The sequence below is a fragment of the Sinohyriopsis cumingii genome, chromosome 16 (genome assembly GCF_028554795.1).
Source record: "Sinohyriopsis cumingii isolate HCF-2022 chromosome 16, ASM2855479v2, whole genome shotgun sequence".
Taxonomy (NCBI): domain Eukaryota; kingdom Metazoa; phylum Mollusca; class Bivalvia; order Unionida; family Unionidae; genus Sinohyriopsis; species Sinohyriopsis cumingii.
The window spans coordinates 56,192,156-56,213,682 of record NC_142976.1 but is presented as its reverse complement, the minus strand read 5'-3'; the positions used below and the strand labels follow the sequence as shown (position 1 = coordinate 56,213,682).

Sequence of the window (21,527 nt, the reverse complement as noted above, 5' to 3'; positions counted from 1 at the left end):
GGGGTTGGCGTTTGGGCAGTTAGGATTTTGGTTTGAGTTTTGATCAGAAAGTTTTGGGTGGGTCAATTTTGACCATCAAAAAAAAGACGAAGTAGATGTGTCCTGCTTTCCAAAGTCATTATTGCAGTATTGCGCCAAAGACACAGCTCCCCGCTGCCTTCAAGCATATATTCGGATATATACATAGGAACATAGATATGGTCAGAGAGATCAATCGATAGAAAGATAGATAGATAGAGATGTACGTACGTACGTATATATAGTCAGACCGATCAATCGATAAACAGATCGGTACGTACGTACGTAGATAGATATATAGATATAGTCAGATCGATCAATCGATAGATAGACAGATCGATCGATCGATTAATATATAAATAGATCTTTGTCAAACACCATTCAGACGACCGAAATAAACTGGTCTTTGTAAGCAGGTGGTCTTTATATTGGGTGGTGTGGGGATGGGGAGTGAATGAATCGTTAGCGCCTAGCGGAAAGATTTATCTTATGTGCGACCTCAAACCTGAACGACGAAATAATAATTATGTGGGGCGGCATTATTTAGGTTTTTCAAGGTTCTGTTGGATATGATCAAGTTCAGCTATAACTTAATTTATTTTCCTAAGAGATCTGTTGTGAAAGAGAAGCCGATGATAACATCAGTCATCTTTTAATTCCGTTGTCGACCATGTTTAGTAATAAAATGTATCGCTTGTTTGTAAATGTGCGTTTACTCGTATGTAAAGTATATCCAGCTAGGAAAAACGTAGATCGAGATATGTTGTAGCGTTGATGTAAAAAGGAATTTGAATACTAGTATACTCTTTTGATTCAGCTAAAGCCTTCATATGTGGAAGGTAGATTCTCGGTTTGTCGTCTTTGGTTTTGGTCTTGTGACATTATTGTTCCAGCCCAATGGTTTCCCATCGCTTCGATAGAAAGAAGATCGCAAACACGTTAGGCTGTCTTCTATTGTCGCAGTTAAGTTACTTAAGGATGTCGCCATTTTGTTCAGATTCTGTCCGTTTTCGCACATGATCGTACACGATCAAAACATTCTTCAAGCTGAGTTACTCTGTGCAGGATCAGACTGAGCCAAACTCACTCCTCTTTATATACATTCTAAGTTCATTAACTGATTGCAGTCCGTTGTGTCCTTTTATTTTTTACCAAAGTGTGTTTTCTTTCGCGTTCTTTTGTTAGTAATTTAATTATACAGATCTCTGACTCACAGACTTCAAAATCAGTATTCATCAGCAATCTTTAAAATAATCTAGACAGTATGGAAAATGTCAAAATCTTTTGAAATATTTTTATTTATTTTCCATCGTGGAAAACAAATGGCCGCTTCAGTTTATGTAATGGTGACTTATGTTAAGTTTATTCTTTAATACATTCCATTCAAAGTTATTAAATAGTACTTTTCTACTCTAATATATTTTAAAACGGCTTTTTACAATAAAGGTATCAGTAATTTTATTGCAAAGAAAACTGTAACATAAAAATAACAGCTGTGGACATTTGTATTTTTCTTTCGTTAAACTTGGCTGCATTTTTGTCTTAGATTCGATCGCTGCACGAAAACAAATATTATACATTTTCCAGGATATGTTCTTCAAATGGGGGTATTTCAATACTTTATCCTTGGCAAACCCAAGTACTTTAATGGAATTGTCAATTGAATGTGAATCCCAAAAGATCTAAAAATGCAATACCCCCCCAATATTTCTTTCTTCTATATACGGCTTACGCTGGAGTTAACCGTCTTCGTACGTCAGTGCCTTTGTGTGGAGTATATCCTAAGAAAATTGCACTAGTTTGACTATACTCGTGCTACATTCCAATTTTTAGAGTAAAATAATTAATCATGTAACTATAGTACATGTTTACTGTTGTATATTTATATTGGACACTTGGATCTTTATAACACTTGAGTTAGTAATGTCTACATTATTCATTGACATATGAAATGTTGCATGGTTGGTAGGAAAGGTGCAGACGGAATAATTACGGTTGGGGACTAGATGGACAGACAACTACATGAATGAGTGAATGGATCGATGGATAGATCGATAGATAGATAGACAGACAGACAGACAGACAGACTGACAGATAGATAGAAAGATTGATAGATATACAGACAGACAGACAGATAGATAGGTAGGAGGTAGGTAGATATGTAGATATATAAATAGATAGATAGATAGATGAGATGGATGGATGGATAGATAGGTAGATAGATTAAATGATAGACGTCCAGTCAGACCATAGAGAGACTAATGGATACCATATTGATTTAGGAATATATAGATATACAGATGGATACATATGCCTAGTGTAATACATTTCATTGTTTGACGAAGATTCATTCATTCTAACTTTTTTTCGTCCATAAAGAGATTTTCAGATACAAACTTAACAAAACATATGAGAAATACAGAAAAATCACATTTAAATAATCTTTGTATATGCAGAGGGTAAACGCAATAAAAGGGGAATATATACTCGCACCTGCGCGACAATAAGAGAACGACAAAGAAAATATGACAAGATATAGAGAAACATACAAAAGAAGAAATGTATAGTAAGATTACGACTGGCAGATATACCTAAAGAATGTTAAGACAAAAAGGAAATAATATCAAATCAACAAATAAGTATTAAGAGAAAACAGTAGCAAATATAATGTACGTAACCAACGTTTAATACAGTGAAAAGTTAGAAACGTATAAAAATCCGTTAACATCTCAGACAGTACAGATAGGCTGAAAATATCGAGCTGATGACAAATAGGTAATATTGATAAATTATGTAGTAAAAAGTCATATAAATAATACAGACACATAACACAAAACTGATGCATATGTTAATACAAGCATTTTAAAAAAATGGTGCAGACCCTTCAGCATTTCTTAATTAAATGTGTTCAAAAATGCCTGCTATTTATGTCGTAAACTTAATGATATCAAGACAAACAAATGCAACGTAGCAAGATACAACTCAAAGAGTGACACATTCTCGTTTTTTTTAATACAAAATAAAATATTCTTTATAAGCTTATAATATTGTGAGGCATGGAAAAGGTAAGATCTTTGATGATTATTTCTCTTTCCTTTACATTGATTTTATAAAAGAGAAGCTCTGTTCGTTTCTGGTCACAAATGCTACTTATAAATTAATTTTGAAGTATCATTAGGGAGCAGTGAGTATTTACTGGGGGATGCTGTGTAATAACAAATCATACAGCTGAGAAACTCACCCTCTAAGTCAATCACTTTTATATAATCTCATATCTCATCATTGTGCAGCACATTTATCTCTGCACAACAAAGAATACCCTTCATTTTTTTTAACCCTGTTCTCCAAAATCACTTCCCCAAAACCCGTTTTTACACGTTTAACTAACTGCTCCATTCTTTCATCGTTAAAAGACAACATTGACTCTTAGTACACACGTACTGGAATATATCTCAGATTTTTTTTTCTTTCTGCAACTTTTATGACCAATGGGCATGTAAATCGGTCTCTTCAGTAAAAAATAAAAATAAGGAATTGATGAAAAAGACTGAAGATGCACCGAATACCTTTTCGAACATTTGTTTAAGGTAATAGTACTAATAAGAGAACACACGCCCTTTATTTTCTCTGTAATGTCTCTGTATGGATGCAAACTTACATTTTCATTTGGTAAAAAAAAAATTAATTTTAAATTAGAGAAAATAATGTAAGCTCATTCCTACATCGACAACTAAATCTAAATCTAAAATATGAAACTCAATAATACAATACAGCGTTTAGTTTCAACCTGAGGTTAAGGAAGTTACGGTCCAGCCGTGTTGTATATAGCATTCGCCTATATCAAAAGCCAGTTTATAATGCCATTTCCCGTTTTTATTTATTTAAAATACCAGAAATTAATTGAAACATTGTTGAATGTTTTTGTTTATGTGATTATTACATTTATCGAGTTCAGAGAACGATTTAATATCAAAGCTAAAGCCCCACACCCACCCCTTCTCCTACCCCCAAGTACTGTTCATATTTATGTGGTATATAATACCAGGATATTGAAATAGAATATATCGGCTAAAAAAGGAGAAACATTTTCATATTTAAAACAACAATAGGAAACTCCGTTTAAAGTCGGGGATCATTTTTAAAGAATTATATACAAGTTGATGGGTATTATATATAACCATTTTTCCACCGTAACCATAAAACGTTAGCTAACAAAAATTAATTTCTTACGTATTAAGGCAGGTGAACATAGAGAAAAAAATTGAAATACAATTTGCAAAGAAAGTATTATTAATAGTAAATGTGCACACTTTATGTTTTCTGGGACTCGCTGCCTGAAAATATTCTCAATGACCTCGACAGTTTACGATAATTTGCTAACCTCGCTATCAAGTTGATAACGAGTAAACATTTACAGTCCTTGAAACCAGTTAGAAATCACATTGCAATTATTAAAGAAGCAAATAATTTATTTTAGTCTTTCACAAATGTAATACGCCACTTAATTATCGTCTATATCTATTGATACATCATAAATCTACAACAAGTGTAGAACCTTACAAACTTGACATTGAGAATAATCGTTAGAAGTTCAAACAGTTTAGATGAAAGTGACGGGAACAGAGCCATAGATCATATCATTTTTGTTTTTGTTTTAATTAAATATGAAAGAGTTCGCAATAAAAGATAATACTAGTGGCTGTACTTTAATACGTATACATTATATGGTTACGTAATGCATTTGTATGCAACGCAGCAAGACACAGGACATCACGAAGTGAGTAATATTCCTATTCAAAATTTTATTTCAAAAGATTTCGCTGAGAAAGACCTCAAAGAACCCCACCAAGCAGCTCAAGATAATTAAGTATCGTGATAAGGGGAGGGGGCAAACAAAGTCCGCTGTCATGGATAGGTAGGAACACAGATATCTTTTTCAAACTTTTACGGTCTTTATTTTTTCTTGGCAAAAGCGGTGATGAGGTCAATCGGAACCGGGAAGATGATAGTAGAATTTCTCTCCGCAGCGATTGAGTTAAGCGTCTGAAGGTATCGGAGTTGAAGCGCCGAGGGCGACTCCGACATGATATCGGCAGCTTCCTTAAGAGCACGTGACGCTTTCATCTCTCCCTCTGCTGCAATCACCTAGAATGAGTAATAAATACGTGTAACGTGATCAGCATATATTTCTGTAAGGTATTTAATAAACCTTATACTAAAGACTTTCAAAAAAGAAGAAGAAAAAAAAAACAATATGGTATTAAGGGCAATCAAATTAACAAATGACATTTATTCTTTTTCAACACAGACATTTTAATTTTCATTTACAACACTAATTAGCAATATACTTGGCTAATAGAACCCTCTAAGGTATCGATTATCTGTGTCTTATATAAATATATAACTGATTTTAACCTTTAATGGAATGTATATAAAGAACACTTATGATAGTGAACGCAAAATGCCATGTGCACCAAAACACTCTACATAGCATTAGTCCTTTTACGTGACACCATGAGAATGTCGCTTCAGATATTCACAACAACATCATATTTTTACAAATATTCTAAAGTGATTTCTAGTCGTGTTGCAATGTCATTTATTAAGAAATACAAAGTCATACATGCATTATCTTTTCTCCTCTACGGCATAATTAAGCAGATAGTTTCCAACTTCTGGAGTGTTCTCCTGAATTTTTTGGTAATAAGTCCAGCCTGCGCACTGTACATTAAGGCTTATTTAAGCACATAGAAAATGTTTGTAATTTTAATTTTAAGTGTCATGTTTAGCGTAGATATATTACTTCCCCTGCGAACGAGACTGTGGGTCGGTTTGCAGATGGTAAGCAGTCGGTTAAATGCGTTAGCTTCTCCAATCGTTAGTACAGAATTTATGAACTTGCCTGTACTAGTATATATTAATGTTGTCCGTCGTTGTGTTTTTTGCCCGTCACGTTAAACGATGCGCTAATTAGCCCCAATGCTAGAAACAGTTTATTGAACAAAACACACTATCTTTATGTTTTCATGTGGTTGAATTAGGCAACTGCTGTACAAAATTGAGGTTCAAAAGAACAATTGTAATGGCAGCGAAATGTCTTCCTAAAAATCGATTTCCTAATGTCTATATCAATAATCAATTATGTCGATCAAATAATCGATTATACTCTCACCAGCCCTAACTAGCAAAGTGTAATGCTTGACAAAATCTATATTCTTGTTTTAATTTTAGAAGAGAAACCTCCTCTTTTTTTAATCGCCATATACATGTCAGTCACTTGTACTTAGTTTTAACAGGAATATAAATTTTCCATCTGTGTAAAAGTTTTCAGTTTAATATTTTCTTTCATTGTATGGATTATCGTTTTGGTACGTTTCTTATTTATTTATTTACCTTAGCGCGAGCTTCACGTGTAGACTCTGCCTCGGCTGCCATGGCTCTCTGCATTTGAACTGGGAGACGGACGTCCTTGCTGAAATAAAAATCAAAACAAAACAATGTATAAACACTTTTTAAAAAGTGTAATGCTGAACATCCGTTGAAGCCAAAAAATATTGATATATTTCAGTTGTTGAACGTGTATGCTCCATGTAAAAGTATAAAACAAATAAAGTGGACCACAGGATAAAACATAACATTTAAGTTTAAAAAAGAATCTAAACAGACTTAATTTAAAAATTGTACCACATGATCGTAACCATCCAACTTTAGTACATTATAGCTATGGCGACCAAACCGCATATCAGTTATATACTTTACGTCACGATCATGAAAAATTTACGATTTGAAAGCCATTTGCGTTGACAATTTCTCATGGTTTATAGGACACGCTAAGATAAATGCATCTGGAATTACCAAATTTACTCTGGAATTGTATGTTTGCTGAAAACAGTACACTTCTGGAGACAAAGCAGACGAACCCCTACTAGTATTCCAAAATAAATGAACAGATAAACTGCAAAATCTGCAAATCGTTAGCTCATTGCTGGATGATTTTAAGAAAAATGTACAATGAGTGTATGCAGGATTCAATATACATGTCCGACAATTATGACGCCTTAACATTCAACACGCACACACCCTCTCATATATATATGTATATATATATATATATATATATATATATATATATATATATATATATATATATATATATATATATATGTAAACCACAAACGAAGGTAAATAATGAGGAAACAAAATACACAAGCATACACTACACAATTGAAAAAGTAACACTTACATTTCGACTCTTTCTACCTTGACACCCCAAGGATGAGTTGCTGCATCCAGTGTTTCCTGAAATAAAATGAAGCCATCATAAGTGTATTTGTGTGTGTGTGTGTGTGTGTGTGTGTGTGAGAAGATATTAATGTTTACTGACGCATGCAAAGATATGCCTGAAAGAAACTTTATAATGAAAATTTGATCATTTATAAAGTGATGTCTCTAATAATCACAACAAATGAATATATATATATATATATATATATATATATATATATATATATATATATATATATATATATATATATATATATATATATATATATATATATATATATGTAAGTATTTAATATGCAAAAAAAAATCTGTGATATGTATATATTAAGCAAGCACATGCAATGTACCTCCATAGTGTTACTAATGTGCTCTCTATCACTCAACACCTCAGTAAGAGCTTTGGTTCCCAATATGTTCCGCAGTGTCGTGGCTGCCAGAAGTTTTGTCGAAGACTGAGCATCAGACACATTGATGATGGACATGGTGGGGTCAAAAATACGGGCGTAAAAAACGGCGTCCACGGCTACCGTCACTGAATCTTTAGTCAAGATCTGTGGATAACATATATATATATATATATATATATATATATATATATATATATATATATATATATATATATAAAGAGAGAGAGAGGAATAAAGTGGCTTTAATACATCTTCGTCTTCAACATCATGGTCATGATAATCATCATAAATGAAAAACAGATATCATTTTAAAAATGCTCTTATAGCTGTACCTATTTGAAAGTACTTGCATATATATTAAAGAAAGTACAATTTCTAAAGAGCGCATTTTCAGGAGAAAAATAGTGGACGCTAGTCAGTTATTACAATGCATTTTAATTAATGTCGTGTTAGTTTACAGTGACGACCTTAACACTATTTCCTTGTAGACTTTAACTCTGATTTAAGTTTATTTCAATTAATCTTAATTTATTTCAATTTATCTTAAACAGTTGATTTGAAAATGATATACCTCTTGTGGCGGGATTTCATAGGAAAAAGTTCTCAAATCCACACTTCTGAAGGTGTCAACACATGGAAACAGGAAGAAGATACCTGGAATGTTATATGACATAAGGAATGAATCAATACGAGCAATGAGAGAGAGACGGGGGGGGGGGTGGTGTAGGAAGCATCTGCATACATACAATAACTGTACTACCAATAATCAGTATAATATGCGTTTATCCGTTTCTCTAACCATCGATAGTATTCATTAAACACTCTAACCATGAATATTATTCATCCAAAACTGTAACCATCGATATGATCAATCCAACACTCTAGCCATCGATGTTATCCATCTAACACTCTAACCATCGATATTATCTGTCCAACACTCTAACCATCGATAGGATCCATCGAACACTCTAGCCATCGATATTATCCATCCAACACTCTAGCCATCGATGTTATCCATCTAACACTCTAACCATCGATATTATCTATCCAACACTCTAACCATCGATATTATCCATGCAACACTCTAAACATCGATATTATCCACCCAACACTCTAACCATTGATAGTATCCATCCAACACTCACGCATTCAAACTCTCTACAAACAAACATACCTATATGTGAGCGTCAGAAAATGCATTGATGTTATAAATAACACGTGAAAGACGGACATGCAAATATAAAGGCAGAAAAAAAGAAGCCAAATATGAAATTTGTACCTGGTCCTACAGCACCTCCTTGCTTGACCCGACCCAGTCGGAAAATGACCGCTCTCTCATACTCTTGTACTATCTGTAAATTGCAAATTATACCTTCGTGGAAATGTAAATCTGGATAATCGCGATAATATGTTAATCCTTTTATCGGTATTATTATCATCATTATTGAAAATACATTACTATTATCCAAACCATCACTACTATTCCATTCTCCACCTACATTATATGTCATCGTCATTGTCGTCATTATTATTATTATTATTATTATTATTGCTGTTGCTGTTGTTGCTGTTACTGTTTAAAAAATAAATTACCTTGATAGCACAGATGAGAGAGAACGGGAAGAAGAGGATCAAAGTCAATATTGATATCCCTAATAGTACACAGCCACAACAGCCGATGTCCCCATCGGGTTCAGTCTCATGCTCTCCTGTCAATGAAACAGAAATCCAAGGATAATATAATATAATCAAAAGTCCATAGAAGAGACTGACGCTCCACGGGCCAAAAAGGACTGCCAGAAATCCAAGATAAGTCCATTTCATCTCTTTAACTGCGGAGTATTCAAAACATATCTGACGTTCACGAGAAACTTCAACTACATTTAATGTATTCTTCCGATATATCGAATAACTATGTCAAATAACTAGGTCAATTACTAGGTTAAATAACTAGGTTAAATAAAATAAAAACTATTCACACTTGTTCAGACCTGTGACTCTAACCTTTCGTGCTGACTATCATCTTGTTCATTAGAATGCAGCCAAATATAAAATTTGATAAACATCCACTTGAACAGGTATGAATCACTGTGTTCATAACCTAAGTGAAGCACAAAAAATACAATCAACGACCCGTAAATTCATCCCAATATCATGACCAAATTCAATATTTCAAAAGTGTTTTAATTTAAACCACCACTCCACCCCACCCCAAAAAACAAAACAAATCACTGACAACATTCACGAGAGAGCAGTGACTCTAAGAAGATTTTTGTGATAGCTATGGTGCTATTTTGGAGGTTAAATGAGTATAGTGTTCCTTAGAACGAGGTACACATTGCATAGGACCTGGCAGACATAATACGAAATCTTGTATTGAAAGTATCATGTCAAAAAGATTTTCGAGATGGTCGCCATAGTAACCACAATACATGCCAGGAAAAAAAAAAAAAACAAGAAAAATTCCTTTTGGGTTTAAGAAGACATGATGTGAAGTCTTTCAGTACAAACTCAATGTCAAATTGACCATCCCTTCAGGATGATAGAGATACGAAGAGTTTCAATATGGCTACCACGGTGATCATATTTATTTCTGGAGGCATCACATAACGAAACAATTTTCATTGAAGACCAACGAGACACCATAAACAAGTTTTACGGATAAATAGCAATATCAAGATTTCAATATATCCAGCGTCGCTGCCATATTGGATGTCCGAAGACCTGACACAGACCTACCATTCAGGAGGAGAAGCAATAATGTATTTTCAAGTTTATCATCCGAGGCAGCCATATTAAACATAAGGTTGGTAGAGTTTTCATCCAGGACCTACCGGACATCAAATGAAGTCGTTTAGTTAAAACCCATGTCGAAACAACCACCCGTTCAGGACGGACAGTGATACAACGAATAAGACGTTCACCCTGTCAACCATAGTGAATGTCCAAGGGTACCCACAACGGGTGCCATTTTCGTCGAGGATCAACCATAGTGAATGTCCAAGGGTACCTACAACGGGTGCCATTTTCGTCGAGGATCAATAAGACATAATACGAAGTCTTTTAGTGAAAACTCCTTAACGACACGACCATCTGTTAAGATGAAATAGTGATAATATGATTTTCAAGATGGCCATTTTGGATGTCAGATCGGTACTTTTATCAAGATGGTGGACTTTGATTACATTAAATAGATAAAAGTCTTTAAACCACTGCCACTAGAACAAACAATTTATTTTTTGCAGGTTTCTAAAACTTCATCTTTAACGTGCAGTTATAAAGTTCAGACAACTGTGGTTTGTATACATGACGAGTATGGCGATAACATATCTTGTAAATGTTATAAAGTAAGTTAAATTCTTAATCAAAACATTTGTAAAGCTGAGGTTACCCACCCGATAGAGAACACAATAATCTGAATACATGGCCCCTATGGTATGTAGACTGAAGACATGATCACTTTAAGATGAAGTGATGACCACTTTAATTTGAAGACATGACCACTTCAATATTAAGATATGAAGACATGACCACTTTAATATGAAGACATTACCACTTTAATTTGAAGACATGACCACTTTAATATGAAGACATGACCACTTTAATATGAAGACATGACCACTATAATTTGAAGACATGACCACTTTAATATGAAGACATGACCACTATAATTTGAAGACATGACCACTTTAATATGAAAACATGACCACTATAATTTGAAGACATGACCACTTTAATTTAAAGACATGACCACTTCAATATTAAGACATGACCACTTTAATATGAAGACATGACCACTTTAATTTAAAGACATGACCACTTTAATATTAAGACATGACCACTTTAATATGAAGATATGACCACTTCTATATTAAGACATGACCACTTTAATTTAAAGACATGACCACTTTAAAATAAAATGAAGACATGACCACTTCAATATTAAGACATGACCACTTTAATATGAAGACATGACCACTTCTATATTAAGACATGACCACTATAATTTGAAGACATGACCATTTTAATATGAAGACATGACCACTTCAAAATGAGGAGAAAAACACTATGATATGAAGATCTTACCACTATGGGATGAAGACTTTTACGCGTGTAGTCTCTTTTCCATTTATTAGTGTATTATGAAAGTATATCTGAAATGGTTTTGGGTTGCCTACTTTTTAAAAACGGTTTGTCTATGTAATTAGATGCCTACTCTCTTCTGGTGTCTCTAGATTCAAAAACTGTCAATGGAGCATAATGCTACAAGTTACTCTTGTCTCATTGACATGCACGAATATCATCTTAGATTACAGCTGTATCCTCTGTAAATTTAAATTCAATTTCGTCTAGCATTCTATTCTCTTTTTTTTCCTTCTTGTTAGCCTCCAGTAAAAACGAACTTCAAGAACCATGGACTAACATATAGGTGGTCCTTGCTTGAATTTTAGTACCAAATTCATAAGAAAATAAAAGCAAAAGTGAGGACAGTAAAAAAAAAAAACGTATACCAGACCGTAAAAAATATGTGGTGCATATGTCATTTTATGGTACATATTATAAGGAACTGATGAGAAGCTATTACTCGCGGAAATATTGATATGAGGAAAAATCATCTATCAAGTGTTCCAAATCACTAAATGATCTGTATGTATCTCAAACTGTACAGATATATGTAGCCATTCAAAGTATTATTCTCTATATTTACGATAAAATCTCACTTGCTGTACAATAACGTGAATCCTAATCACAAAATGTACATTCAGTTGAATTGTACTGTACATTTGGAAGATTCTTTGTCAGTTGAATTGTACTGTACATGTGGAAGATTCTTTGTCAGTTGAATTGTACTGTACATTTGGAAGATTCTTTGTGATGCAAGCTTTATGTCAGGTTATCATCATGGCACTAACATGATTACCTTTGGTCGTCCTTGAATAGGGTGCATCTGCATCTTCACTTCCGGTAGGATGGACTGAAAATTGTTTTTTAAATCAATGATACAGAACGTTAATCCCAAAACATAAGAGAAATAGAAGGAATCAAAGAAAGAATAGTGGAAACTTGTTTGTGTTAGTGAAAGAGACAAATGAAGAAGAAAAAACTTGAAAATAGGGTTAAAGCATATTTTACTTCTCACACACACACACAAACGTACATTATATATATATATATATATATATATATATATATATATATATATATATATATATATATATATATATATATATATATATATATATATAAAGCAAAAGTAATTAAGTGACAGACAAAAACTAACAAAAATTATTTCAAAAATATTTGAATGCATTATTCTACAACGATGCGAAGTCACAATGTGGGATACTCGGTTTGGTTTTAAAAAGCAGCATTCGGCAGATTTATGCCTCTATGCCTTTACGGAAACTGTCAAACGTTATGTAGAACATGGCAGCCCGGTGTGCATGTATTTTAGACACTAGTAAAGCATGTGATAGCGACCACCATAGGATCCAATCCGCTAGTTGATGAAGATATCATGAGACATTACAGATGTTTGTGCACTCAAACAAATATGTTTCTACGTAATTGTTTTTAGTAATTGTTCATTCAATATCAAAATTAGACTAATCTGATCGTGCTGCTGCAAAATGTTTTACGCTCCTCTATGGACAAACCTTACTGAATGTATGAAAAGAAAACTAGTCATTGGTTATAATAACAGTCTTAGTTTTCTATTAAGCCTTCCAAGATGGAACAGTGCCACAAACATGTTTTTAAATTATAGCATATTAGGTTTAGAGGAAGTAATTAGAAAATATCTACTTTTAATAATGTCATAAATATATTATAGTAAAAATTGGATATTGAAATATGTTTGGAACTATGGCATTCGTTTAAATTCTCGTATTATAGAGCTTAGTCTTTGAATGTCTTACCTAATTTCATTTTTAGCTGGACACAGTCCATTGTTGTAGATATGTCTGTATATTTGTACATAAGACATCTATAGTTTCTTATATTTAAAATGCTTTTATTTTATATCATAACTGAATTTATTTGTATGGACTTTACAGTCTGAAATAAAGAATTCATATCATATTTTGAGGGATCCTGTAAAATAAGATTTGTAATGATGACAAACACAATAAGTTATAAAACAATACCTTATCTCAAGAATTGAATATTAAAAGCAGAGTCATGCTGCGACATTGTTTCCTTCCTAAACGTAGGTCTACAACAAAATGGCTCGCAGTAGATCACTTAAGACTTAAGTCCGTCAGGCTCAAATAAAAACTGTGATTAATTTTCGAGGATATTAAGTTTAAATTCTGCTTTGGTTTCAAATTTATTAAATGAAGACAAATTTGAGACCATACATTTTTAAACGGCTTTTGTTTTACTTTGATTTAGTTTTACTGATGTTTCGTTTTGCGTAGGTCTAAATAATGATCGTTAATTTGCACAACCAACAAATTAGAAAAAAAATATTAGTAGATAAAATTATGAAACTTGGTCTCGAAATGTTCTTCTGCCTCTAAAGACGGAACGCACCATCTGACAAAAATCGTGTTCTACCTCCCACCAGAATTGCGATGGATAGAAAATGCATACTTACTTTTGTTCTCTATGCTATTCATCTTCAACTGAAAAATATTAATACAAATGAAGTTTTTGATAAGGGAAAGAAAAGCACTTGAACCAAACTATTTTTTACATGACAACATTGGCAACCATTTGAGGGATGGTGGTATATGGACTTTAACAAATTTTGCTATTGAATACGTCAGATATCGCAGTTGAAAAACAATCTTTGAACCTAGAGAAAAATATTGTAAATCATACATCAAAAAATTGTGTGGAATCAACAGGCTTTGTGTTAGTATTTATATTAGCAGCAAGCATGCTGATTTTGTTTCAGTACGTTTTGATACTACTGGCCCGTTTTGGCAGTGGCCTATACTGCTGGTTATCTGGGCCATACATGGCACAATTTGCAAGTGTCATATCCCACTGGCCATCAGTGCCATCCTGGAAACATGACAGTAATATTTTTTGAAAAGAGTCTATTGTTGCACGACTGATTTCAGATAAATTAAAACTGGAGTATATTTTCAATTTCCAAATCTACCCAGAGTTTTCGAGGCATTAATTGTTTGAGAAAATAAACGTCGCAAACAATCAGTAAGAAATCAAAGCTATTCATTTTGCGACAGTAGGAACTTTAACACTGGGCCTGAAGATTAAAAGCTGTGAATCTGAGTTTCCGGACGAGTTTCAATTTTCAGGCAGACAAAGCTATCATTTCAAAATTATTTTTTCGTATTTGTTAGACGTAGAAGTATACAAGTCAACAAGTTTTACGCGAGTGTGATCTCCAGGTTTGATGGGACAGATTTTTTGCTATTGAGCGGATTTTCTACGATTTAGACGTGCTTTAAATATTGTTCTTGGAAACTAATGACTTGACCGTCAGAAACTTATTTTAATGCACAAATTGGGGAGATAGGAGTGAGAAAGCGGCCTGCAAAATAAATTACAAATTCATAAATCAGCATTGATTAGCTATAAAACAGCAACCAATTATAACTCTATTATTTTATTATTATTATTATTATTATTATTATTATTATTATTATTATTATTATTATATTAAGTCTTTATTTTTTATCGTTGCTCTCATAATTTACAGTCAATGTTGGGAACAAAAACTGTACCAATCCTTATTAAAGAGAGAGAGAGAGAGAGAGAGAGAGAGAGAGAGAGATAATGGATACTATATTTAAACAATTATTTTTTTATATTAGCTTGAATTAAAAGATATTTTTATATAAAATTAAACAATAATAATTTCACGATTATAATGAACTACGTGAAATTCAATGCCGTGGGAATATTTACCATCAAGGAATTATGCAAAATTATGCAGACAAAATTACTGCTAGAACTATACAATCGTGATATTAGATAAATCCTATCACAAATTCCAAAGCTTCATTTTGAAGGTACGACCTAGAAGATAGGGAACACGAATCTAACGGTAACCAATGATCATGATTTTTAATTCCATGATCTGAAGACATTTTTTAACTCATTCGGCCCTGGAGGTTTTTGTCGTTTTTGCCTGAAATGCGAGTAGGGAAGCCATTTTGGGGACTATTTCTGAATACATCGTGATACATCGGCTTCCAACAGATTTTCCATGAGACTAATGCCTAGTTGTATGAGAAACGTCGTTTTCCATTGGTCATTTTGCTTGCGCATGAGCAGAAGGGTAAAAGTTTGTTGGTGTTTTTTTTTTTTTTTTTTTTTTTTTTGCTTAATGGACCCATCATTTTCGTATGGAGACCACAAAATCGCATTCCGACCACAAGCAAATTTTGGGTGAAGAAAGTAAAAACGGATAAATAAAATGAGGTTTTTCATTCAGCATTTTGTAGTGTAAGTAGAACTTCTAGACTTTTTGGTATCATTGTAGAGCTATATCTGTCTGCTTTATTGTAATACCACCCACTTTGGTGTATCTTAAATGACCTTGATGCTGCAAAGCTTGGAAATAGGGTACAGCCTCATCACGCCTACATGCGGGTTTGGGGCCGAATGAGTTAAAAGCCGTGTGGCAACCAAATGAATGCATTGGTATTGACCAGGCTGGTAAATGGATCTCTTTTCCGTTAATAGCGATTGGAAATTCTTTGCTGATTTCATTACTGAAACGACAGGTTTTCCAAACTAACAGGCATAAAATCAATGATACATCTTTATATAATATAGCTACCATAATAATTAATCATTATACTTCAAAAACAGAATAAAAATTTGCAAATAACAATAATACAAATATACTGCAAAGGTGATGTCTGTGTCTCCGTCTGTTTGTCACATAATTGCGCGAGCCAGTCGATTTAGGTTAATATGTAGATTGACGAATGAAAACTCTCAACGCTCGCATAGGTGACAAGGATCCATTCCATGATTACACCAGAGAGATTTTCGGACAGTGGTGGTAATAGAGTGACCTTAAAAATTAAAACCTGTCTGTCGTTTTGTAACTGAAGATTATGGGTAAATAATTATGCGTAGTAGCATTAATCGGTCTGCTGTGCATATATAAACCATGCCCTGACGAACTTGCCAGCATAGCATATCATATAAAACCAAAGCATGTTAGGTTGACACTTACAACATGGGAATTAATATTAAGGGATAGTACTGGTCAGTGGTCCATAATACACAATCCCCAAGCTTTCCATTTGAAGTTCAGTGCTCATAGTGCTTGATAACTGTACTTATCATAGAACTGGTTGGGGTAATTGGACAGTTATATTTTTAAACCATATCCAAGAGCGGAGTGTTCCAAATACAAGTTGTACAAGTTTATGTTCATTAATGCACATAAATGACCGGAATAAATCTATTCGTGATTCCCTCGGACATAATTTCTCTCTCTCTCTCTCTCTCTCTCTCGCTGACAAAAAAGTTCTAAATACCTTCTCTCCCTCCGTCTGTGTGAGTGTGCGTGTGACAAAAATATGACGTTCTAGCATTAATAACCCTCTGGATACTGTAGCACAAGTATACAAATTGATCACTGTTACATAATGGAATATGTGAGTAATAAGTATAAAACAGTGTACATAACCGCATTTTCAATTAATTAAGTGTAGGCAAGTCATTAAAACAAGCAGTGAGTAATATATATATATATATATATATATATATATATATATATATATATATATATATATGTGTGTGTGTGTGTGTGTGTGTGTGTATGTATGTATGTATATATATATATATATATATATATATATGTATGTGTGTGTATGTATGTATGTATATATATATGTGTGTGTGTGTATATATATATATATATATATATATATATATATATATATATATATATATATATATTACATAGCATTCCTTGTCCATTTCAGTTAACCTGAGAGAGAATATTATTGGTGCTCAGCGGAGGGATTTATATCAAAACAGACGTAAAATTTTGCTTGAAGTAAAGGTTCTTTTCATAAAGAAGCTAGAACTATTTACTAACACAGAAGTAGGTGATATATATATATATATATATATATATATATATATATATATATATATATATATATATACTTCCACCAATTGAACAATTGAAGCATACTCAGCCTTTTCATTATTTTTCTTTGGCTTGAAAGAAAAGACAGAGGTTGCGTCTATTGACTGCTAGAAGTTGCCCCGATGCCAATAAGCAAGCCGCAGCCAAAGTAATTTGGGACTATATCAACTGACATGAATTTTGGAGTCCCTAAAGTAGAAAGATCAGTTTATTTACTAAAGATATATACAGTCGGGTGAGAGACTTTAGTTGGATGTGCGATATGCTGTACAGTATGATGTACGGTGAATGGCATAACTATTTTGATTTTACTTAAACTGGGCATTACTCAGTTTTACAAGCATGCTTCTATGTAATCAATGTAATGAGCAAATACCCGTATAATAAAATCCTTGAAAAAATTAGCCTCGGTCCATGAGCAGCTTTCAGTTTAAGAGAATTCCCATAGGCTCTATATAGATTCGGTTGTTGTATTTCCTCTACACATACAAACGTATTGATAGATAAAGGCTTCTAAAAACTATCATCTTGCTTGAGATAATACTTACCTACAGAAAACGCTCCACTTGAATGACAGTTCTCCACCTTACTTCGTTTAGTTATATCCAAGTTAGGGGGCTATGATGTAACTATCACAAGACTACGAAATCTACCCCAGTATCAATGGCTAAGCACATGCAGTGTGGGTATTGTACTGACCTGACATACTTAATGTGAGTGATTAGTAATCAAGAGACTCCACTAATGTCTATTTACAGATCATATACATTGTGTGTATTATATGGATCTGACGTAGGCAAAGTGAGTGCTTCTATTCCGAATACGTAGAAACAAAACAACGACTTAGCAACCACCGTCATAACGTAAACATAGCGGAAATTGTGCAGTCTTGTCTGGGATAAGAACTGCGCAGTGGCGTAGCAACCGCCCAAACAACCCATGCGGATTGAACTAAACCCTGTGTGGCCAGAAACACATTCTCTCTCTCTCTCTCTCTCTCTCTCTCTACCTTTCTCTCTCTCTCTCTCTCTCTCTCTCTCTCTCTCTCTCTCTCTCTCTCTGTACCTCAGTGGTTATTTGAGCCATATTTGCAATCAGATTGCTGCACAGGTCGGCCTGGATCGACTGCAGAAACCTAGCTCTGGGCAAGAGACATCACCCCCATTGTTGCGGCACTAAATATTCGAGGTAGTATTACGTCAATCGGGTCACTCTGGTTCCATTTTAATGCTAGTCGGCAGATTCCAGCTATGTCACCTGTACTGAAATCCCATTTAATTAAAATGCAACCGTTTCCAGAAAAGCAACATAAACTGTGCTAACTTTATTGGTTATTTGTATCACTTATTTATTGTTTGAAATTGTATACATGCTGTGCACTAATTAGTATGTATCATAATTTAAATGATTTCGTGTATCTGTACTTATAACTAATGCAATTGACTTCATAAATACATTGTTGAATAATGGAAGAAATATGCAAGGAACGTAAGCAGTAAAGTGATAGATCATAATCTTCCATGTGCCCAAGTACAGATCTCTCTCTCTCTCTCTCTCGATCTCTCTCTCTCTCAATCTCTCAAATTCACACAAATATACAAATCCAAAATATAAAGTTCAGTCATTTAAAACATTTGTACAAGACATATATCTTTGTCGACATATACTTTATTATTACAATTTAAATCCATTTTGTCTCTACCAACCAATATCGCACGATTTTGTATTTATAGCCAATACTGCTCAGAAAATAAATAAAACATTAATTTAAAAATCAACAAAATTAAAAATGACTAGAAAACAAAACTGTTAAGCCACCGAAGAGAATGACTCTGTGTGTGTGTGTGTGTGTGTGTGTGTGTGTGTATGTGTGTTTTTGATTTTTAACGTACCTTTAAAAAAATTACACTCATATCGCTACGATCTCTGCAGTGTGGCAGTTTTTATTGATGTCTAGCACTGGGGCATCATGTCGCAGACATGTAGCATGATATCGTACGAAATCACATTATCCTGACACCAGGCCGACCAGTCCTAACACTAACCTCTTAATCCTGAGCATCTAGCGAGGCAGCTGTTAGTACCATTTTTGTAAGTCTTTGGTGTGACTTGGCTGGGGTTCGAACCCACAACCTCCCGCTCCCGAGGCGGACGCTTTAATCACTAGGCCACCGGAGCGGTCTACAAATACTACGTACCTATGTCTGACATTGTGTAAAATTACACGCATAACTGTCGTTACTGTAGCCTCTGAAAAATGGAAATGAAAGTACTACAAACAATAATCATTCGACATAACAAATATACTAATCAATTTAAATCGGAACTCGGATGTGGTTCCTGTTTGAAATGGATATTCGGCATATACTGAGCGAATGGATATCTGTGAACAGCCTGCGTCTATATATATGCACACACACGCGCGCACACACACACACACACACACACACACACACACATTCAAAAGTTCGATTTTTAATATTTTTAAAAATTAAATTTATAAAGTTCCAAACTGATGCATTTGCGGAATATTGGTTAATTAGATAAATGCTAATGCGGTATGAAGAGCACAGAGGTAATGCACCATAAATACACCTATGTTGACTCAAGTTCAATCCCAAGGTTCGGCACCAGTAAATGTCTACTGCTGTGAAATCGAGGCTGCTGGCTTTTCTCCTTGTTTTGTTTTCTTCTTCAGTATCCACCAGCAAAATCACAACGTTATAGCCATATTAGGGTCACTGATTCAAATATGTTTGGTGGAGTGTGTTGTGGTAGGGGTAAGGGTAGTGGTAGTGATATTGGTAGATGTTTATTCAGCATACTCCGAAATGTCGCGTATACAAACCTGAATTTAGCACACATCCACATGATGTACTCATTCTGTCCATTATGAAAGGGTTTTCGCTAATTTGAACTAACAGTGACCGATATTGTAATTATTTACTCATTTCAAGTTATCTTTGACTTGTACCGTATATCACCTAATCATCTAAAGCCTTATCTGACCGACGCTATACATCACTTAAATAATTAGATGTACGTCAATTAATCATTATTAGTCAATATTCACAAATGACATAGTTGTATCGCATTAGTAATCTACTGATGATGTATGTCTGGGTGACTTCATAGTACACCTATTATAAGTGACGTCACCGACAGTTTTAACTGAGTACCAGTTAGTTTAATTAAACATATTTTATTGAATATGTAAACATCAATTCGGTTGTGCAACATTATCTACTTAGAAGACACGTAATTATTAAATATATATTAAATAAATAATTGCATACAGACATAAATACTTAGCTTTAGGCTGGAAACGAGTGTTGCTGGTGTTGTTTTGGAAATAATGCCATTTTTCAGCGAGTGATATATTGGTGGAGAAAGAACCAGGGAAACCCACAGTAAGAACCCTCGACATACGAGAAGCTACTGGCAAGGTTTCTCACAGGCCCCATTCGTCGAGCCCGAGACTCGAACTCAAGCGGAGATATGTGAGAGGGCAGTGATGGGTAAAGACCACTCGGCCACCCGGGGCTCTCGGTTATGAGTGAAATACACGAATATTTCATAATTCAAAGAACAATACTTCCATAGATATTATAAGGAATTGTTTACATATGTGGTGTTGTTAAGTCTATTTAATTTGTATGGGTTTTTTTTGTGTGTCAATGATTAGATTGTATATATTGCTTAGTTTGTACTCGACCTTTGTCCAAAAT

General features: G+C 33.9%; 1 protein-coding gene across 3 annotated transcripts; it reads right to left on the bottom strand.

Moving 5' to 3' along the window:
- Positions 1–2,681: 2,681 nt before the first annotated feature.
- Positions 2,682–18,665, bottom strand: LOC149780462 (mechanosensory protein 2-like). 3 transcript variants are annotated; one of them, XM_089937402.1, is made up of 10 exons: positions 18,348–18,665; positions 14,308–14,335; positions 12,631–12,684; positions 9,303–9,418; positions 8,989–9,061; positions 8,281–8,363; positions 7,650–7,853; positions 7,262–7,317; positions 6,412–6,490; positions 2,682–5,163 (listed from the first exon to the last, which is right to left on the bottom strand). In XM_089937402.1, the coding sequence occupies exons 2-10, from the start codon at positions 14,327–14,329 to the stop codon at positions 4,972–4,974; spliced, it is 879 nt and encodes a 292-aa protein (XP_089793528.1). In that variant the 5' UTR covers positions 14,330–14,335; positions 18,348–18,665; the 3' UTR covers positions 2,682–4,971. The 3 variants fall into 3 exon arrangements, with proteins under 3 accessions (XP_089793528.1, XP_089793530.1, XP_089793529.1); XM_089937404.1 differs by lacking the exon at positions 9,303–9,418; XM_089937403.1 differs by lacking the exon at positions 12,631–12,684.
- Between the last annotated feature and the right edge of the window lie 2,862 nt (positions 18,666–21,527).